At 35.7% G+C, this 22,227-nt stretch overlaps 1 protein-coding gene and 1 pseudogene across 3 annotated transcripts in view; both read left to right on the top strand.

The window, feature by feature from the left end:
• The window catches only part of RNF130 (ring finger protein 130), a 107,692-nt gene that overhangs the window by 21,958 nt on the left and 63,507 nt on the right, over positions 1–22,227 (top strand). For all 3 annotated transcript variants that reach the window (XM_044664404.1, XM_044664403.1, XM_044664402.1), the window contains exon 2: positions 11,304–11,498. In XM_044664404.1, coding sequence (XP_044520339.1) covers positions 11,304–11,498 — 195 coding nt within the window. The remainder of the gene's footprint in view (positions 1–11,303; positions 11,499–22,227) is intronic.
• On the top strand, positions 3,368–3,994 carry LOC123236596 (annotated as a pseudogene).

Below are 22,227 nucleotides of genomic sequence, written 5' to 3'. Positions count from 1 at the left end.
CCCCCGTTTGTTACTAGAAAGGCAGAGGAACTCTGGGCAGAGCTGCTCCCCTCCCCCTCTTCACTGTACCTAATGACATTTTTTCACTTCCCTGCCCCTCTGCCCAGCAGCCAATGGGAGTGCACAGCTGGTAAGGTGGGTGGCTCAGAGGCAGCAGAGTGCTCTGGCCACTCCCCTCCCCCTCCCTATACTTGGGTAAGGCAGTGGGCATGGTACTCATTGGGGAGGGGTGGGGCAGGCACTTCAACACTGCTATATTAAGTCAAATTTCCCTCAGTTGTGGGAAGTTTTAAGGTCAAAGGACTATATTACTTTCTTTATCTTTGTAATTTTTTTTGTAATTCAACTTTGTAATTGTTCATTCTGTCAACCAACATTTACTAAGTACTCACTAAAGTGCCAGGTGCTATGCTAGGTAGGTGGTGGGAATATAGCACAACTGCAAACAGTGTCTCCCTTGTAGGAGCTTATAGTCTATTGGGTACATATATATTCACAGATAAGCAAATGTAGGATTTAGTCAAAAGAAATACAAAATATTTGAAAGGAGATCCTAACAATTGGGGGAATCTGGAAATGCTTCATGAAAAAGATGGCATTTCAGCAGAGTCTAGAAGGGATCCAGGGATTCCAAGAAATAGAAGGAATATGGGAAAGCATGGCAAGCATGAGGGTCTACCTGTTCCTTTGCAGAAAAACAACAAAACAAAACAGTTATTGGACTCAAGAATAGAGTAGGTGTATGAAACTGATTAGGGACAATGTATAATCAATTCAGAAGGATGGGTGAGAGCCAAATGGTGAAGGATTTTAAGTACTAAACAGACATTTATATTTTATCTTAGAAGCAATGGGGAGTCACTGCAGCCTGTTGAACAGGGGAGCAATATGGTCAGACTTGTGCTTTACAAATACCAGTCTTGCAGTTGTATAGAAGATGAACTGGAAAGGGAAAATCTTGAAACAGGGGAGATCAGTTGGAGACTCTTAAGGAGAGGAAGGATGGGGAAGGTCTAACTAAATTTAGTGTGGCTTGTGGCATGGATCAGGAGCGTCAATCTCAAACACAAATGGATGAGTGGGACAGGAATATTGACTTAGAAAAACAAATTATCATTATCCACGTTATATTGTATTTTTGTTTATTTTATTAAACATTTCCCAATTTGATTTTAATCTGGGACCTGGAGTTTGGCATCTATAAGGTGGATAATTAAAGAGAAAGGGTAAATGACAGTTATTGAGGAAATAGAATCAACAAGGCATTTATTAAAATGTTGATTGAAGATTTTTAAATTGGGTATTTGTATGAGGGTGCTTTCATGAGCCACTATATCCACCTAGAAGTCTCCCACACCTAGTAAAAATAGTTATCTTCCTTCTTTCAAGACAAGTGCTTGGCCATATATTATTTCATTTGATCTTCATAACTCAGTAAATTTGCCAGCATAGATATTACTATCCCTCTCTTCCAGGTAAAGAAATTAAGGCTGAGAGATTAGATAACTTGCCTGGAGTCAAGTGGCTAGTAAGTAAGTTGGGACAGCTAGTATCCAAGACCTCTGATTCCTTGTCCTCTAGCTTGGGTCTTTGGCAAATCATCTCTTTTCTTTAGAACTCACCACCTTCTCTAGACCTTCACCTTTACCACAAAGGAATTATACTAAAGGATGGATGAGGTCATTTCTAGTCTTACCTTATATGTGTCTACCCTACCCTAGTCTGTTCTATTGACCAACCAATTTATTTCTTAACTAGTACCAAATCATTTTGATGGTTACAACTTTATAAAATACTTTGAATTTTCTTTCTTCTTTTTTTATGGATTCCCTTAATAGTCTTCACCTTTTGTTCCTTCAAATAAATTGTTTTTATTTTTATTAAATATATAAAGTAATTCTTTGGAGGTTTGGTATGACACTGAATAAGTATATTAATTTAGGTAGCATTGTTATTTGTATTGGTTTGACCTACTCATAATCAGTTAATATTTTTCCAGTTATTTAGATCTAGCTTTATTTGTGTGAAGAGTGGTTTGTAATTGTCTTCATATGTAGTTCCTGTATCTATCTTGGCAGGTAGACTCTCAAGTATTTTATACTGTCTTGTTATTTCAAATGGAATTTCTCTTTCTGCTGGATTTTGCTGGTAATAGTTAGAAATGCTGATGATTTGTGTGGATTTATTTTATATACTGCAACTTTGCTGACATTGCTAATTGTCTATTTTTTTAGTTGACTTTCTGAGTAAACTATCATATCATCTGCAAAAAAGTGTTAGTTTTGTGTTTTTTTAATTGCCTATGATTATTCCTTTGATTACTTTTTCTTATCTTGTTGCTATAACTAGCATTTCTAGTGCAATATCAAAAAATAGTGGTGATAACAGACATTCTTATTTCATCTCTGATCTTATTGGAAAGGCTTACAGATAATGCTTGTTCTTGGTTTTAGATAAATACCTTATTATTTTAAGGAAAGCTCCACTTATTCCTATGCTTTCTAGTGTTTTTAACAGAATGGGTATTGTAGTTTGTCAAAAGCCTTTTCAGTACTTATTGAAATAATCATAATTTTGTCATTGATTTGATCAATTATGCTTGTAGTTATCCTAGTTTTGAACCATAAATGCAGTCTGGTCATAGTATATGATCTTTGTTGATATCTTGAAATCTTCATAATATTTTATTTAAAATTTTTGCATCAATAGTTTTCTGTTTTTGTTCTCCCTAGTTTAGGTATCAAGACCATATTTTTTGTGTTGTAGAAAGCATTTGGGTAGGGCTCCTTCTTTATGTATTTTTTCAGATAGTTTATGTGGTATTAGAATTAATTATTCTTTAAATATTTGGTAGAATTTGTAAATTTGTTCTTTGACCCAATGATTTTTAGAATTAGGTTAATTAGTTTCCAATTAATTTTAATTTATACTTCAAAGACTCTATTGAATATAACTTTTGTTGTCTTATGTTTTAAAATGTATTAATTATTCTAGTTTTTTGGATTTGTGAGGTTTTAATGCTCTAGTACATGGTCAGCGTTTTCGTGACTGCCATATACAAATGAGAAGTAAATATACTTCTATTCTCATTCAGCATTCTCCAGAGGTCTGACATTTCTAACTTTTTAAAAATTCTATTCATTGGTCTTAGCTGGTCCCAAGCACTTGCTGGCATTAAAGGATATCAGGAAAGGTAGCCATGTTGTAGTTTTGGGATTCAATGGATTCAACTGGCACGAGCTCCACACAATACTGGTCCCAACCCAAGGGGCACGGGTGTGGCTAAGGTAGTCATAGGACTTGGGTCAATGAGAGGGCCAGGACCTTTGCTGCATCAGGTGTTTGGCCACTTACCTCACATAACCCCATGCACTACACTGACAGTAAGGAGTACTTCCTCTTCTTACCTAGGACCATTGAACAGGTTGTAGATTTGGTGGTTAGTTGTCTTGCCCATGAAGGATTCAGAGGCACAGTGTGTGGCTACTGACAGCTTGATCATTGGAAGGAACTGCTGGTTCTTATCACAGGTCAATCCCTGCCCTGTAAATATGATTTTGTTCATCTACAGTGCCAGCAGGTGATTAGAGAATATCATTAAATGCAATTGATACCATTTCTTATGAAGAGTTTTGTTACCTCCTGAATAAGTGAGGTTTGGGGAGTTGAATTCAGTGGAATAAGCAAATCCACCCCTTCTTCATAAACAGATGGAACCCCCAGTCCACATATCTGCCATATGCTACTTTTATAGAGCAGCCAATGGCAGATGCTGATGAAAAGATTGCATTTCTTTGCCAGTCGGAAAGCTTCAAGGCTCTATTAATTCAAGCCATCAAGAAGACCCAGAAGGAACTCCCTATACCAGGTTGAGCCAGTGGCATGCTGGTCTTGGAGCATCTTCTTATTGAGACCTATATGATCTTTCACGTCTTTCATCAGCAATGAGGCCAAGCTAGGCTACTCCATGTCAAGAGATAAGATCAGCTTCTAAACTTCTTTTTATTTCACAATCCACTTGGTATAGAAGTTGCCATTGACTGTTATGACTGTAAAGAAGACCACCTGCTGAAAGGTAGATGGAAAAATCCAAGATATGCTTATAGAAAGATTAAAGGCTATGTAATGGTTACTCACCTCTAAGGTTAATTATGAATAATTAAGTGAATTACCAACTTCAGATATTAGACACTATAACAATACAAGCTGTACACAAAGGGCGTCCAGTTCTCAGTTACATTAGCTGATATTTTATTTTCTGGTTATTTCTAGTGCTTTTTCTTACATGTGTGAATTTTGCTTCTTTTGACATTTCCCAATGCAGCCACTCTTTTAAAAGGTTCGTTAAAAAGATCAGAATGACTCTAGTTAGAATGTAATGTGATATTATCCATAAACAGTAAGAAGTACCTGTCTAGTGCCTTTTGCCACAAATGTTTACACTGTGTCAATTTTAATATTTAAAGCTTCATCTTTTTTTTTCTTTTTAAAAAGCCAGATGCAAAAGTGACCAACAGACTGGTCCCCTTTAGTTGGACTGAGCCTTTGCCTTTGTTTGCCACCATTGTGGATGATAGTCTTTTTAGAAATATTAAGTTTGGCCTGAAGTCAAACTTTTTCTAGAGTGAATCTAAATTGAGTTAATTTTTATGATACCATTATAGGGAGAAAATCACCTTAAGACAATTTAATTGGTTTTATTAAAACAGTAACCTTGATAATTCTTTGCACATGATTTTATTGACATATATGCTAAGTTTTTTATTGTCATATGAATATTTTAAAAAGAATTGGTTCACTTTATGCTTAAAGGACTGCATTTTTTAAAGAACTCTGTTAGAACAGCCCTAAGCAATTAATGTCTAATATGTTATCCATGTGTATATCCATGTAATACTACTCTCACTTTATCCAGACTTTAGAGTTCTTGTGAGAATAATATCATCAAAGATGATATCCTTAAAAAAATTTTTTTACAAGTAGAATTATTGCTAGACTTCTTAGAAGAATAAAGATCCTCTCTGCCCCAAGATACAGTTTATTGTTTGTAAACTTTACATGCTTGTCTAACCAGCCTTTTGGATTTATGTGTATGTATATGATTGAACATTTCATTTTTAAACCTCATATTTAATTGTTAGCTTGTAAGATGACTGGCTGGTGTGTGTCTAGAATGTAATACATTACATCTAAACTAGAAAGACTGAGAAAACACCCATGTCTAGCTTCTGTTTCCAGTCTTGTAAAAAACTCCAATTAAAAAAAATTCTTTTCATCTACTTAACTTCTTTCTGGTTTATTTTATGGCTGTATTTATCTAGGTCCAAGAGGGATAAATTGAGGTTCCTTATTATCATAATTTTACTGTCTATTTCCTTCTATTACTCATTTAATCTCAGGATTTGGATGCTATGACATTTAATAACATATATGTTCAGTGTTGATCTTGATTCTTTAATTAGTTCATTGTCGGTGGTGCCTATTAGCAAAATATGGTTTCCCTGATTATCTCTTAATCAGGTTTGTTTTTACTTTTGCTTGGTCTGAGATCATGATTACTACCCCTGCCTTTTTTTACTTTAGTTAAAGCACAATAGATTCTGTTCTAGCTCCCTATTTTAACTCCATATATGTATTTCTGTTTTTGAAGTGTGTTTCTTGTAAACAACATATTACATAATTCCAGTTTTTAATATCTATTCTGCTTTCCTCAAATATGTTATGGATGAGTTCATCCCATTTATATTCATTGTTATGATTGCTAACTGAATTTCCTTCTATCCTTTTTTCTTCTGTTTATCTGTCTTTCTCTCTCTCTCTCTCTCTCTCTCTCTCTCTCTCTCAACTCTGTCTTGCTTTTGACCATCACTTCCCTTAATCCATTCCATTCTCTCTAATTTCTTCTCCTGCCCCATTAGCTCCTTCCCCTCCTACTTCTCTGTTGAGTAAGAGATTTCTATATACAACTGTGTGTGTGTGTGTGTGTGTGTGTGTGTGTGTGTGTGTTTCCTCTTCTGATTCAGAAAAAAGTATGGTTCACGTGTTGTCTGCCCCCATTCTCTCTCCATTGTATAAATTCTTCCTTGCCCCATTATGTGAAATATTTCCCCATTCTCCTTCTCTCTTCCTCCCTATCTCAGCGTATACCTCTTTCTTACCTTTCCATTCTTTTTTTCTTTTAATATCCAACTCAAAATAAAACATGTTTTAGTTTTTACTTAAAGTTTATAAAACAGTACACATGAATATTTCTTAGTTCAGTCCATTGGAAAACCAATTTAACATAAAACATATAATAAAAACAACTCCCAGACACACAATAGGGGTCTTCAAAATTTTAAACATTGTATGAGAAAGGATTAGCCTATTTTGTTTGTCTCAGGTGGGCAGACCTAAGATACAGTGAGAAGTTAAGGTAGATAAATTCATTTCAGTCCACTGACAGAATACCAGCAAGTGCAAGTTGAATCATCATGCAGTAGAATTATACAAGGTTGTTCCAAAAATCTTAGTGCTGTGCTTCAGAAGAATACATGCCACAAATTTACAAAAAAAATTGAAAGTTGATTTACAATTTTAAAATACTGATGTTTATTATTAAATTCAATATAATCACCAGTGCTATACACTGCTCTAATCAATTTTCAAACTTTGTGAAAACTTTCATCAGCTGCTTCTCAGTGACTGAGAGAATCATGTTTGTAATCCTGGCCTTTAGGTCATCCAGAGAACAAGGCTTTGATGTGCATACACAACAATTTTGACATAACCCCACAAGAAAAAGTCTAATGGTAGCAGATCCAGTGGCCGGGGTGGCCAATCAAGAGCTCCTCCTCTACTAATCAGCTGATCTGAGAATTTTTTTTTTAACAAAAGAATTTTTATTATGAAGGGTTGACTTGGCAAGTTGGTAACTCCCTATCCCTACAACTTAAAAAATGTGGGAAGAAGGGGCAATAGAAAGGGAAGTAGATCAAAACATCTATTCAGACAAGCTTCATTTATCTTCTTCCCTAGGCTAGCACTTACCAATATCCTAGCCATTTCTTTTTTTTTTTTTTTTAAACCCTTAACTTCTGTGTATTGGCTCCTAGGTGGAAGAGTGGTAAGAGTGGGCAGTGGGGGTCAAGTGACTTGCCCAGGGTCACACAGCTGGGAAGTGTCTGAGGCTGGATTTGAACCTAGGACCTCCCGTCTCTAAGCCTGGCTCTCAATCCACTGAGCTACCCAGCTGCCTCTATCCTAGACATTTCTAAAGTGAGTAGGGATGAGGATCAGTTTAGTCCAGGCTTCAGGTAGGTATTTAATAAATGCTTGTTGACTTAACTTCTCACCTCTTATCTAACTATTTTTGTAGTAACTTATCTCCTTGCTATTTGTGGCCACCTTTTCTAATCCATGTTAATATTTAGGTCTGACCATGTCAAACAAACATTGATATATATTTTTTAGATTAGCAATTCCTAAATTTTTTGACCTTAATAACTCTTTGCACTTCTAAAAATTATTGAGCCCTCCCCAAAGATCTTGTGTTTATATGGGTTAAATGTGTTAATATTTACTATATTAAAAATTAAAGTATCATAATATTATTACAAAAATAGTTTTTACCTCATAGACTCCCTCTAAAAAAAGATCTTGGAGACTTCTAGGGTCCTCAGAACCCACTTTGAGAGCCCCTGATTGACCTAAAGGATAAAAAATACAAACACAAAAATACAAATCTTGATACTTAAGACTGTCTATTGTCTTGTTATAATTTACTTTTATAGTTATATTTCATGGTACTTTTCTTCATATATTATACATTCTAGCCAAACTTGACTGTTCCCCAATCCAATCTGGTACTTCACTTATCTTTGCACAGGTAACCTCTCTCCACATTTCTACCTATTGGAATTTTCCTTTTGAATCTTTGATTGACTTATTACAACCCTACAACAAGGAGATTCCTCTAGGGGGAGTGGGACATGAGATTCTCTGTCTACTCTTGCTTTCTAATAATAGATCCACAGTGCCATGCTCAGGTCTACAATAGCAGTGGCTATGTACAGATTGTCTCAGCCCTTAGGGCCCCCTGAGTTTATGAGCTGTGGGAAGGGAACAGGTCCAGTTCTTTGAATACTCACCAGGAAAGACCAAGAGGGTAGCAAGTAGAGGGAATAATTCATCAATCATACTTTAATAAGTAATTGAGAGTACAGAGGCCAAAGACACAGGATGATGTATGGGGGGGGGGGGGCAAGGGGAACAGGAAAGAAGAGAGCAAGAGGGAGAGGGAGAGGGGCACAGAGTCTCTTAGGAAACTGTGTGTTGAAGTTAGGAGTACTCAGGTAGCATGGACCAGTGGTTCCCAAACTTTTTTGGCCTACCGCCCCCTTTCCAGAAAAAATATTACTTAGCGCCCCTGGAAATTAATTTTTTTAAATTTTAATAGCAGTTAATAGGAAAGATAAATGCACCTGTGGCCATCACCACTCCCCTGGATTGCTGCAGCATTCACCAGGGGGCAGGGGCACCCACTTTGGGAATCACTGGCATGGACCCATAGCAGGTGGAAGAGTACTAGAACACAGAGGAGTACAAGTCTGGAGTCCCAGTTTTAAAGGATTTTAATGGTAAGATAGACTTTTATTCATGTCACCTTAAATTTAGTTCATTAAAACATCCAGATCATCTAAAAGTTATCAATGTTATCTTAGGGATCCCTTGTTTACACGATATTTTGCTGGGTTTGCTGCACATCTGGAGCTTATAGACAGGGCAATTAGCAGAACCAAGGGGCTGTTACACTGGGGCCTAGCTGGCTTCCCTTAATTTAGCACATTGTCTCAGGATGTGGCCTCAGCTAAATTGAAAGTGGCTTCTAGGCTCCCTTAATTTATGAGACAATTTGCAAGTGACTTCTGTGTTCTCTTTTGCATTCTTACCTCCTACTATTGTTACCTCATACTGGCTACTTATAGACTCACTTAATGAAGACCAGAACAAGATACAATTTCAGTACACTTTTCCTGGCATAATTTAGCTACTACTTATTCCATGACAGATTACTTTATCATTCTCTGTTGAAAATATGTAGCCTTCATATTTCTCATAGCATTTTGAGTAGCCTTTTCCTTCCAACATATCACACTTTACTATGTAGCATATTTATATGTGTAATAATAATAATTGAGTCATTTAATGGAATCCCATGGGCAAAAGAATTCATCACCAAGTGGCCCATTTCCTAGTATATTTAAATATAACTGACGTTTATATAGTGTTTTAACCTTTACGAAGCCTTTTCCATTTTATCCTTAATGCAACTCCATAAAGCAAGTGCTAAAAGTATTATTCTCATTGTGCAGAGAAGGAAACTGAGGTTGAGATTAAATGACTTATTTCCTGTTGTCAAAGTTAATAAGTATCTAAAACAAGTTTTGAACCCAGTTCTTCATGACTCCAAGTTGAGTATTCTATTCCCTCTGCTAGATTGCTTTTTTCCTCCCTGCTTCCAATTAGATTGTAAGTTCCTTAAAGACAAGGACTATGCTATAAGATAATGTTTATGTCCTCATCTATAGGCATTTAATAACTTTATTTGAATCCAAGTAATATAAAAGACATCTCAGGGGGCAGCAGAATGGCTCAGTGGATTGAGAGTCAGGCCCAGAGATGGGAGGTCTTGGGTTCAAATCTGGCCTCAGACACTTCCCAGCTGTGTGACCCTGAGCAAGTCACATTAAGTGACCCCCATTGCCTAACCCTTACCACTCTTCTGCCTTAAAACCAATACCCAGTATTGATTCTAAGATGGAAGGTAAGGTTTCAAAAAATAAAATAAAATAAAATAAAATAAAAGACATCTCAAGGACGTTTTTAATAGAAAAAGAGTCAGGATAATTATATAGAGATGAATGACAATAGATGGACAATCTGACACCCCATTATTAAAATAATTTGTGAAAGGATGACCTAAGAACTTTGGGTAGGTCCTCTGTAGGCTGTTTCTCCAAATTCATAGATGAAAATAACAATATGAAAAGATATCGAGAGGGTTGGATCTACATCCTTGATTCCCACTAGTGAAAGCAAGGATCTGTTCAAGTGTAATTTTTTAAAACCTAATTATAGTTATAGGGCCATAGAAATCAGTTCTTCATTTCTTCCCTTTTAGGATGTTCTGATATGTAAGAATATAATACTAAAGACAATATTGCTTAAAATGATCATATAATAAAAACAACATGAGAGACTAGTAAAGAAACATACACACAGATTTCAGTCAAGTAAAACAATCTGCTTCAAGTATTTTCCCTAAGATTTAATATAGTCTGTTTTCAAATGATCACGTTTTTTTAAAACTACCTTGACTTTAACAAGTCAACTAATATATTCCTAGTAAAGATTTCTGTTTTTCTTTAATTTGACTAAGATTGAATTTCCTAAGGAAAAACCTTCAGTCTGCTTGGCAGGAAGAGGATTATAAAGGTCCTTTCTTTGGCTTTAGTTATATATCAAAATCTTTCATTCAGAAAGACGAGTTCTAAAGTGTAGGCAATATGGAGTAATTCATTTTTCACTGCATTATCTTTTACCCTAAAGATAATGCTGTATATAAAACTATCTTATATCATAACTTGGATAATTTTGATCATTATTATTCTATGCAAAGAATTTTAAAGAGCCCAAGTTTAGTTATAATTATTATTCATTAATGTCAATAAGTCTTCCTCTCTCAATAGTAAACTTGAGAAGATTTTAGAGAAGGAAATTATTATGTTTAAGTGTGACAGATATTATTAAAAGTTTATAGATTTAATTAACCATGTGTTTTTGTTCTGACTTTACAAAAATTATATTTTACTACTTAAGAAAACAGAATTTCCCACTGAAAAGGCCCATGCCTGTGAAACATTTTAATGGTTGGGAGGGAGTGTTTTCTAGTGTGGCTATCAATGCATTTAAATCTATTACTTTTTCCACTAAGTACTTAAAAAAATTTTTTTACATATATGTAATGTATAGTTTGCATCATCATTTGGATAAGTAGAAAATGTCAGTGAACAGGATTCCTCAAGTACAAATTTGCTATCCTGGCAGCATATTTGGGGGAGGGTCATCTTTAACTATTTAATAAAAATCTAAGAATGTTTTAAAATAAGAAACCGATTTAACTTTAGATGTATAATACCTAGAAGCTTTTTTAAAATGTCTGTACTTAATAGTTTGGCCAGAAAATGACTCATTTCATTTTGTTCTTAAACTTTGATCAAATCTTTGAAATATGTTTTTGTTGTGTTTTTTTTTAATTTCAGTCGCAGATCATCTGGGCTGTGATCCTCAAACACGTTTCCATGTCCCACCTGACATCAAACAATGGATTGCATTGCTGCAGAGGGGAAACTGTACATTTAAAGAGAAAATATCACGGGCCGCTTTCCACAATGCAATTGCTGTAGTCATCTATAACAATAAATCTAATGAAGAGACAGTCACTATGACTCATCAAGGTAAATAGAATTGGAGGACTTTTTCCCTTTAAAATGGTTTTTTCTCTCTCCTTCTACCCCAAATCATTCTTTCTTACCAGTCTGGTTAGTACCACACCATACGGTGTTGAAGATTGTCCATTTATAAATGTATATTTAATTGTGGAAGTAACATGTTTTCCTTTTTTCTGGTATTCCTTTATTTGGATCCTTAAAAATTGAAAATGTTATAAATGTTCAGGTGTATAAATGAAAAATTTTCAAGTTGGTTGAGGTCCTTATTCTTTCCATATAGTCTTTGTGGCCTAGTTTTTCTTGTTATAGAATCATTTGCCCAGGAAATTTAAGTGAGTGATTCCTGAAATTGGTGGGCTGCCAGCTTGGAGAAGATAGTAATTCTTCATCAGGATCAGTGTTGAAACCGACTTCTTGATGATTAACTTTTTTCTCTCACAATTGCACAGTTTTATAGGATTTAAAACTAGAAGACCTAAGAAATCATTTGGTTTAGATAGCTTTATGTTGCAATTGAGAAAACTGAGGCCCAGGCAGTTATTTGATTTGCCCATTATTACACAGATGGCAAATACAGGATCTGAATTTAGATCCTTTGACTTCATATCCATTGTTTTTCCCACTACTTTTAGTACTTCAAAAAAAATTTTTCCCAGCTGTGGTTACCATAGAAAGTAGTTTTATCCATTACTATGTAAAAATATAAATATATAATCTGGTGGCCAGCCTTTTGATATGAACTCTATGAAATGAGTTAATAAGCTAATAATCCTCAGATGACTGATAATTCACCACAAAATTCAATATTTTCTTTAGAGAAATTTATAATTAGAAAGTTAATAACATTAAAGGAATTAACTTCAATCGGATGTTCAAATTTCTAGGCATTTATTTGCTAAATCATGAATATCTATGCTTTAGATTTCTCACACGTAATAGTATGTCATCTTAATGGTTTTTTTAGTTTATTGATGATGGTCCCCCAAAAAGTGTCCATATGCTTTATTTCCAAATTTTACCATCTTTTGAATCTTTTATTCCCCTTAAATTTACAAAAGGCACTTTTTATAAGAGTTTAATTCAAAATAGTTCTTCAGGGGGCAGCTGGGTGGCTCAGTGGATTGAGAGCCAGGCTCAGAGACGGGAAGTCCTGGGTTCAAATCTGGCCTCAGACACTTCCTAGCTGCGTGACTTTGGGTAAGTCACTTAACCCTCATTGCCTAGCCCTTATCACTCTTCTGCCTTGGAACCAATACATAGTACTTATTCTAAGATGGAAGGTAGGGGTTTTTTAAAAAATGAGGTACTATTGACTCTAAGATGGTAGGGAAGGGAGAACTCATTGTGAATTAGAGAATTATGGATTCCCAAAGTTTGAGCTATACTTAGAACAGTGATGTCAAAAAATATCCAGCAATTGAGGTAATAATATTTGAGATCATGAAAGAGGGTGATCAGAATGCATTGGTAAACACCTTGGAAATAACTGTTTATAACGTGAATTCTAAATCATATTAAACATCACATCAACTTTAGTGAATCAAGTAAGTTTATGAAATAGAGAAATTATAGGAAGGAAAAAACATCTTTGTATTCCTTAAGTTGCATAGGATAGTAGATTCATAGATCAGCATGTAGATTTTCCACTGAAAAATGTCTTAATGTGAAGGAGTTTTAAAGGGGACAACAAGCTGATCTGTGCTGACATCACAAAATGGATCTTCATGTTGTCTTGTTAAGAACTGCATTGGCTTATTGTAGATAGATTGAATGGAAAATGGTATTTGGGATCATTTGAGGCCTTTGAGATCAACTCAAGGATTTCACCCAGAATCAGAGAAACATCAGTTGCACTGCCAGAAAGCAATAAGGATAGGGCTTAAAAAACACACACACATACATTTATTTTGTATTAAATCAGCATATGCAGTGAAAGTAATTATTATCTCACTCATGGAATTTATTGGTTGCTTTTTAGTTTGAAAAAAAGTTGAACTAACATTAAAATTATTTACTGTTTTACATTTTTAAATGCATATACATTTCTTACATTAAAATTTTCACACTTTTGTCAGAGCCTTCTTTCATTAGCAGTGATTTAAAAGCTGAATTGTCTTCCTTCTCATTAATGCCCTTTGGTGAACAAAGGACATCTTTCCCGACAGTCTCAGTGACATCATTGACAGGAAGAGAGTTCATTCCGTGGTTTTGCATGTTACCTTAGCTTAGCAGAATAAATTATTTTTAATGCCTTCTTGTGGGGAGGGCAAAGGGGAAGCTACCGAGTAACATTTTGTATTGGCTCTTGGAGAGTTGAAAGTAATGTATACCTGCTTCAAATAAAAGCTTTCTTAAACTTCTCTGGACTATTTGGAAGACATGATGGAAGAATTTTGGGTAAAATTAAAATTTCTTTACAATTCTTTCTGCATGTCAGTCCTGTAGAGTATAGAAAATTTCTTCATTTATTAGAAGAAAAGAAATAGTTTGGAGAGATATGCAATAAAATAGAGATTTTACTACAATGATGTCATCTCTTATTCCATGTGCTAGGATACCTTCATTAGTGCCTCTTAGTATCCTTCTGGGTCACTTAAGAGAATAAATCAACTTCCCAACTGTTAAAAAAATATGGAGGGCACCAGGGATGGTACAATAAATCTAAATGATTGTGAGTACACACACTGGGTTGTAGGAGAGACTGGACCAGGATAGGGAGATCAGAGGTCACAGCTAAGCTGCTGATAACTGACAAGAATGTCACCTACTGTTACCAGCTCACCACTAGGCCAGAGTCTTTGGAACCAACAGACAAGGTAAAAGGTTTTAACAGGTTTAATTATGTTTAACTAAAATAAAGGTGGAATAGGGAATTCTACACTAAAACTTAATGGGCAAAACCACAGGGTGAGGGGGAGGACTTAACTTCTCTAATACTAATTGACCTAGGCCAAGCTGGGCATAAAGGAGCTGATCTGGAGTCTCTGGGGGGCTGCTTCAAACTTGGTTCCAGCCAGGTTTGACCAGCACAGCTAAAGGGCCTGTAGGTGGCTTTGAGGGTTTCTCACGGTAATCCACAGATGATCTCAGGATGCCAAAAGCCAAGGTGGTCCAAGGTACCCAAGTAAAGCGAGTGAGCTTGAGATGCTGTCCACCAGATCCCAAACTCCTCCTCCACCTGGTGCTACTCTGTAGGTCTTGTCCCCTTGCTAGATGCCACCGCCACACAGGATCCCAGGGAAATCAGGATGCAGGGTGTCCTTAATTCTGAGATCTCCCAGGGCTAACAACAGTTTGTTCCAACCCCTAATGGAGTCTCTCTCAGGGCACAAACCACTTCCTGCTCCTTCATTCCATCTTGGAATGCTCCAGTCCTTCCTGCTAGGTCAACCTTAATACTTAATTACTAATCTTCCTCACAACACTACTGAGTTCTCCAGATAGAGAACCTTCCATAGATTCTGTTTGAAGGAGGGGAAATAACATTGCATAAAAGGGTTCTTATTTTTATATAAACTACCAAAACTGAAAGTATTATAAAATATATTAAAAGATCATTACCTTTTCTCTGCTAATTAGAAATCACTTTTTTCTTGTTTTCTAAAAATGAGTATGTCCAGAAAATGAATGGTAGGATGACATGCCTATATTTCATTTAATTTTACTCTGATTTTTATTTTGTTTTTTAAAGATAACTTTTCTTTTTACATTACATTCATTTTTTTAAAACCTTTACTCTCTGTCTTAATATCAATTCCAAGACATAAAAGGGCAAGGGCTAAGGCAATGGGGGTTAAATAACTTGCCCAGGGTCACACAGCTAGGAAGTATTAGAGGTCAAATTTGAAGCCAAGTCCTTCTGATTCCAGGTCTGGTGTTCTATCTGCTGTGCCACTAAGCTGCCCTTCAATACATTCATTTTAAAATGTGTCCCTCTTCCTTCTTCTACCTAGTGAGTAATTCCTTGAAACAGATTTAAAAAAAAAAGGAGAAAGAAAGTAGTGCAAGCAAAATCAACATCCCAAACTTTTCAGCCACTGTATGCAATATTCTATACCCTACCCATAGGCATATATATGTATATATACCCATATACATTATGTATATATGCCTATATACATCTTTATTTCTGACTTTTACAAAATTTTTCTTCATTTTTTTCCTCTAGAAAAAGTATTTACTCAAATTTTCCCTGACACCAGGGTAACTCTCTCAAATACACATTATCCAGGAGAGGAGAAGAATGGACAAGAACTTGATGTACCATGGTAGTGACATGTGAAGGAATACACTTGGCCAAGATATCTCATACTTCTAATATCTTGATATCCTTTCTGGCTTCAGAGTGTTTTTCACTGTAGGGCCTGCTGTCAGTGATGGACTTATTCCTCCTAGAACAGTATCTTGGCTAGACAAGGCAATCCAATCCACTGCTGAGGCTAGGTCAGACAGTTCACTCTGTGACGGTGCTAGACAGCTATAACCTTTTTCCACCTTTAGCCACTGGCTTGGCTGGGGTGATACTTCACTCTCTACAGATGGAGTGTTACCCTGCATTTTTTCATCTAGAGTACTATAGAATATAGGACATTTTCTTCATTTCTCAAACAGAACTTGAAATTTATTCATAACACATAATATCCTATAATTGTGTTCTAAAGTCCTAGAACCAAATAGGGCTAAAGTTTTGTATTTGTTTTGCCTTAAACTCCAGATGATGCTACTTTACTCAAACTTTTTTTAGTTGGATAGCACCGGCATAGCTGGCATGTCATTGTAGAAAATAGCTTTGAAATAAAAAACTTGGGTTCAAGGCTCAGTTGCTATTGTAAAATCTCAGCTGTTTACCTAAAAAATAAGGTCATTGGACTATCTGTAAGATCCCTTTCAGCTTCAACATTTTCTGATTCTCACATTTGTAAATGGCATGAAGCTAATGATTGTTCATTTGCTCACTAAGGGAATTTTATTAGTAGGCCAGAATGATGGGCCCTAACTAAGAATATGAAATTTCATAAAGGATTAGAGAGAGAGAGAGACAGACAGACAGACAGCCTTGATGCAACAGTCGTATGAAATAGGTACTGTTATTATCCCCACTTTACAGATTAGGAAATTGAGGCCCAGAAACATAAAATAACTTATTGTAACTAGCAAATATCTGAGACAGCCCTCAAATTTGAGTTTTCTTGACTGAATCCAACACACTATCCACTATGCCCCCAAGGAGTATTCAAATTGATTTAAGCAGTGACAGTATTATTAAACTAATTCCCCCAAGAATATTCTCTTAAAAGGGACAACACTCACTTGAGATAATAAGTATTGAAATGATTATTAAATAATAATATTTATAATATAATAACTTCACATCTTATGTCTCAAAGCGGGAGAGTTGGTAGAAATCCCCATTCTTTCTGTAGTTAATAACCCATTCTGGTAGTTTCACTAGAACCATAAGAAACCTGCTTAAAAACTGCCAGAACTGAGAATTTATTCATTGCTCAGTCTCCATTTGTTCCTCAGTACATTGGATTATTTTATAATAGCATGCAAGTAGTTATGTTGAAACCACTGGTCCCTACGGTGTTTAAATGAATGCTAATCACAGCAGCAAAATCATTAGGAATTTTTTCAGTCTGGTCCCAGAAGCACTGTGAACTGTTTTTGTCTAAGCAGACAGTGGAATTTAGTTTGCCAGCAGGACTCACATTAGATTCATTGTTTAGAATTAATAATGTTAGCACTCCTGTCTACTCAGAGGGAAAGAAAAAAGAAGTTGGGAAAAGGAATTCTCATATCATGTCAGGACATCAAAAATTGATTAAGTCTTGAGTAATCAAAACAAATTCCTATCTCTGCCATTATTTCCTGAGCTGTATATACTCTAGCTCTCCACTGACCCCAGAGCCTTCTTTCTTAAATATGTTCCTATATTTTTTCACCAGAAGAAACAAAAAAAGCAAAAAGCATAAAGAACAAGACCAGACTGACAGCAGGGTAGCTTACATTGAAGCAGCATCAGGGACCTTCAGAAGAACAATGAACCAGGGCAGTCCCTTACTATGGTAATGTTTCCAACAGTACCTTCCCTATTACAAGGAAAATCAACAACTTTTGATTAGGGTCTGTCAAGGTCACAAGAAGGAAAGAGCAAATTCCAGCTTTGGGACTGTGCAAGGAGAAAGAAACAGAAAAGGGAACAAGATCAAAACCTAACTCAAGCTACTAGAAAATGTAGTCAAAACTCAGGAATTCCTACAAAAGATGGACATCTACCACTTAGAAGAAAAAGAGAGCTTGAAATATATCCAAATGGCAAAAGAAAAAGTCTTATAACCAAGAATAACCCAAATAGTATAATTCTACAGAGGAAAAATTTGAACCTTTAATGAAACAATGATCTTCCAGGTATTCTTGAAGAACAGGGCAGAACTAAACAGAAACAAATTTAAACACAAGTCAACAGAAACACAGAAAGATAAATACATTTGATCAGTTGGATAAAACTACCCTAATATATTGTTTATATTCCAATAGAGCTAAGGGGGAGAAGTAAGTGTCCTCTCAAAAGCTTAATGTCTTTAAACTTTAAAGCAAAAGTTGTGGAAGTTATTTTGTTCCATTTTGATGGACTTAGGAAAGGGAAGATGGAATATACTGGGAAGGAAAGGAAGGGGAAGGAACCGGTGTATGAAGTGATGACTATATAGACATGGAAGAATGAGTAGGGAGAATAGGCATTGAATTTATTTTCTTTTTTTTTATATTTTTTTTATTTATTTGTTTATTTAAAACCCTTAACTTCTGTGTATTGGCTCATAGGTGGAAGAGTAGTAAGTGTGGGCAATGGGGGTCAAGTGACTTGCCCAGGGTCACACAGATGGGAAGTATCTGATGCCGGATTCAAACCTAGGACCTCCAGTCTCTAGGCCTGACTCTCAATCCACTGAGCTACTCAGCTGCCCCCTAGGCATTGAATTTCATATGAACCTTGCTTTCATCTGAACAAGACAAAATTTGATGAAAAAAGTTAAAGGACAGAATTGTAGAGGAAGTAGTTATAAGCAAAACAAACTCCAACATGGGGGCAAGGCAGCACATGAAGGGAAACTTAAAAGGAAAAAGCCAAAACTTTAGAATGAGGAGGAAGAGAGGAGAAGAAGAGCAATAGATTAGTAGTTGGGCATTCTTTTCTTTTACTGTCTTTTCTCTAAAAGGGGGAAGAAAAAAAAGGAAAGATTACAAGAAATAGGATGGAGAAAAATACAAAATCAATAGCTATAACTATGAACATGAATAGGATGTGCTCACCTATAATGCATCTAGAGTTATCTAGGATAGCAGAATGAATTAGGAAGCAAAATTCAACAATTTGTTGTTTATAAGAAACATACTTGAAATAAAGTTTCACAAAGCATGACAATAAAAAAGTAGAGCAAAATCTATTATGCTTTAGGTCAACACAAAAAATGAGGTACAATAATGTTTTCAGACAAGTGACAGTAGAGATTAATATGATAAAAGGAGACAAGCAGGGAAATTATACTTAAAGCATATCAGATAAACAATCATGTCCATCAGATGGTATGGCACCTAAATACTTAAAAGTGAAGTTAATTGCAAGGAGTAGACAATAAAATTATATTAATGGGGGACCTTAATGTACCCCCTTTAAGACCTAGACAAATCTAAAATATTCACAGGAAAGAAGTTAAGAATCTAAATTGAATTTTAGGAAAGTTAGCTAAAATGGACCTCCAGTGGTTACTGGGTGGTAATAGAAAAGAGTATATACATTTTCATGCAGCAAAAATTGACCATATTTGAAAGCATTTAAAGCCTGACACAAATGTAGAGAACCAGAAATATTAAATATATTATCTCCCTTACTGAATAAAATGCAATAAAATGTTCATTCAAAAAGGATCTTTAAATAAAAGATTAACAGTTAATTAGAAATTAATTTAATCCTGAAGAATTGGTGTGTCAGAGAACAAGTGATTGAAACAATGGGAAATGTCATAAAAGACAATTATATTAACTAAGACACAATATTCCATGACTTATGAGTTATAGTTAAAGCAGTCCTTAAGGAAGAGTTTATCCAAATACTTTCATCACAAAAAAAAAGAAAAGAACAGGTTCACAGCTAAAAATTAGAAAAAACAACACATCAAAAAAAAAGTGCCAAATTAGAAAATCAGAAATAAAAAAAGAGTTTACCAAAAAAAAAAAAAAAGCCCTTTGTGTTGACAAAACTAGGAGCCACTAACATATAAAATAAAGTAATAATAATAAAATACTTTGACTTTTAAAAGAGAGAATACCAAACTGTTGATACCTAAAAAATAAAAAGGAATAATAGCAATTAAAGATGAAATAAACTATCGAAAATTTTCTAGCCTAGTGATATTTCCCAAAACTGATAAATGAGATGCAGTGGATAAAATTTTACAAAAATACAAGATACTAACTAAGTCTAACAAAACAAGAAATACATTATTTAAGTAATTCAGAAAAAAGCTACAAACTCCAATGAGGATTGGAGGACGAAGACCACATAGATTTATTTGTGAATTCTATCAAACATTCAAGGAAATATTCTAATTTACCTGAATTGTTTATAAACATTAGAAAGAAGAGAGCCTTTCAAACTTTTTCTTTGATATGATCTTCACTACCTAAATCAAGGAGAAACAAAGCTAAAGATAAAAATCACAGAACGGTTTAATTTTTTTTAATCACTGCAAAGATATTGAAATCTTTTTGAGCTCTTCCAGAGTCTGATTCCAGTTCGTGTTTTTCTTTTGGACTTTGCATGTGTTTGCTTTGCTTTCACTGTTCACTTCTGTATCTGTGCCTTGTTCTTTGTCTCCATAAAAAATTCTCTATAGTTAAGTGTTTTGTTTTGGTTTTTGTTTTTAATGTTTGTTCATTTTCCCAGACTTTTTAAAGGTAGGCTCAGTTCTTAGTGAAGTTGGGGCACACTCTTACACTTTAGTCCTTCTTTGATGCTCCCCTTTGCCTTCTGTGTTTCTGTAAGTTTCAGTTCTTCCAAGACTGTCTGGTGGCCTATGGGCTGGGAGCTCTGAGAGGTACCTCCCACTTCTGATTCAGCTACCCTTTGAGACTCCTGATAGCTCAGATTCTCACCTCAGGCTTGGGTATAGGCTTTTGGTCTCACTGTAGGCATGATCAGGTCAGGTACACAACACACTGCACATTGCCTGTCCTAGGGCTTCACCTTGAGTTTTTGGCAAGGAGTTCGTGGGGCCCATCTTCAAGTCTTCCAACTGCCCCAAACTGGGATCTCTGTCCTTACTACAAGCCCAGGCTGGGACTCCTGGCCTTGCTATGAGCCCACACAGATCAGACTGTGCAGCACAGACTGCCCTGGGCTAGAATTCCATACCTCACTGCAGGTTTGCTTAGAACTTTAAGGAGGTGGTGGTGATTGGGTTGGACCTCTATTTGCCCAGGCAGAGTGTCAGGGTCTGGATGTTGCCTTGGACTTGGGTTCAGAACCTGGCACAGCAGATGGGGAGTAGTGGGGTCCCTCTTGGCTTGTGCATTATTCCTTTCTGTAGCCTCCTGCTGGCTGCACTCCCCTCTTACCCAGTGCCCCAGATGTTCTCTGCCTACCTTTCAGGTTGTTCTCTTTTTGAAAGTTGCTTCACTCTGTCTTTTGTTGGTTCTTTCACTCCTGTATTTGTTTTGAGGTGTTATTTTAAGATTGGTTGGAGAAGATTCTTATGGTGGTTTTGAGCTTCTCTGCTTCTGCTCTGCCATCTTGGCTCCAGAACCAATGCAAAGATATTGAACAAAGAGGATACAACACATTAATTTTTTTTACACCATAACTAGGTTGGATTTATATCAGGAGTATATAATTGGTTTACTACAAAGAAAACTATAGGCATAATAGGGCATGCCAATAATGAAAAATAACAAAGCTACATGATTATATCAAGATACGCTGAAAGAGATTTTTGGCAAAATACAGCATCCATTTCTTTTTTTTTTTAATTAGAAAATATAGGATTAAATGATCTTTCTTAGATCTGGTAAGTAAAACCTATCAAAAACCAAAAGTCAGGCAGCAGCTGGGTAGCTCAGTGGATTGAAAGCCAGGCCTAGAGACAGGAGGTCCTAGGTTCAAATCTGGCCTCAGACACTTCCCAGCTGTGTGACCCTGGGCAAGTCACTTAACCCCCATTGCCTACCCTTACCACTCTTCTGCCTTGGAGCCAATACACAGTGTTGACTCCAAGATGGAAGGTAAGGGTTAAAAAAAAAAAGTCAACATTATGTGCAGTAGATAAAAGGCTTTTCTAGTAAAAGTAAGGATAAAGCAAAAATTATGTCATAGTTATAGAGAACTCAAAAAACTTAACAAAAAAATTAATGGAAACAACTTTAGCAAAGTTACAGAATATTTTTTAAATCCATATAAATCATCAGTTCATGTTACAAACAAGATGTAGCAGAACGATAAAGGTGACATTTCATTGAAAATAAATGTAAAAGAATAGACTATTTGGGAATCTGTCTACCAAGAAACCCATAGGAATTATATGAAAACATTACAAATTGCTCTATACAGAAAAAGACCTAAGTAATTAGAGAAACGTTAATTTTACATGAATACCCCCTGATACTTCCTAGCTATGTGGCCCAAGGCAAATCACTTAACCCCCACTGCCTAACCCTTACCACTCTTATGCCTTGGAAC

The sequence above is a fragment of the Gracilinanus agilis genome, chromosome 2 (assembly GCF_016433145.1).
Source record: "Gracilinanus agilis isolate LMUSP501 chromosome 2, AgileGrace, whole genome shotgun sequence".
Classification (NCBI taxonomy): domain Eukaryota; kingdom Metazoa; phylum Chordata; class Mammalia; order Didelphimorphia; family Didelphidae; genus Gracilinanus; species Gracilinanus agilis.
The sequence above is the reverse complement of the archived record's forward strand: the minus strand, read 5'-3'. Positions and strand labels throughout refer to the sequence as shown.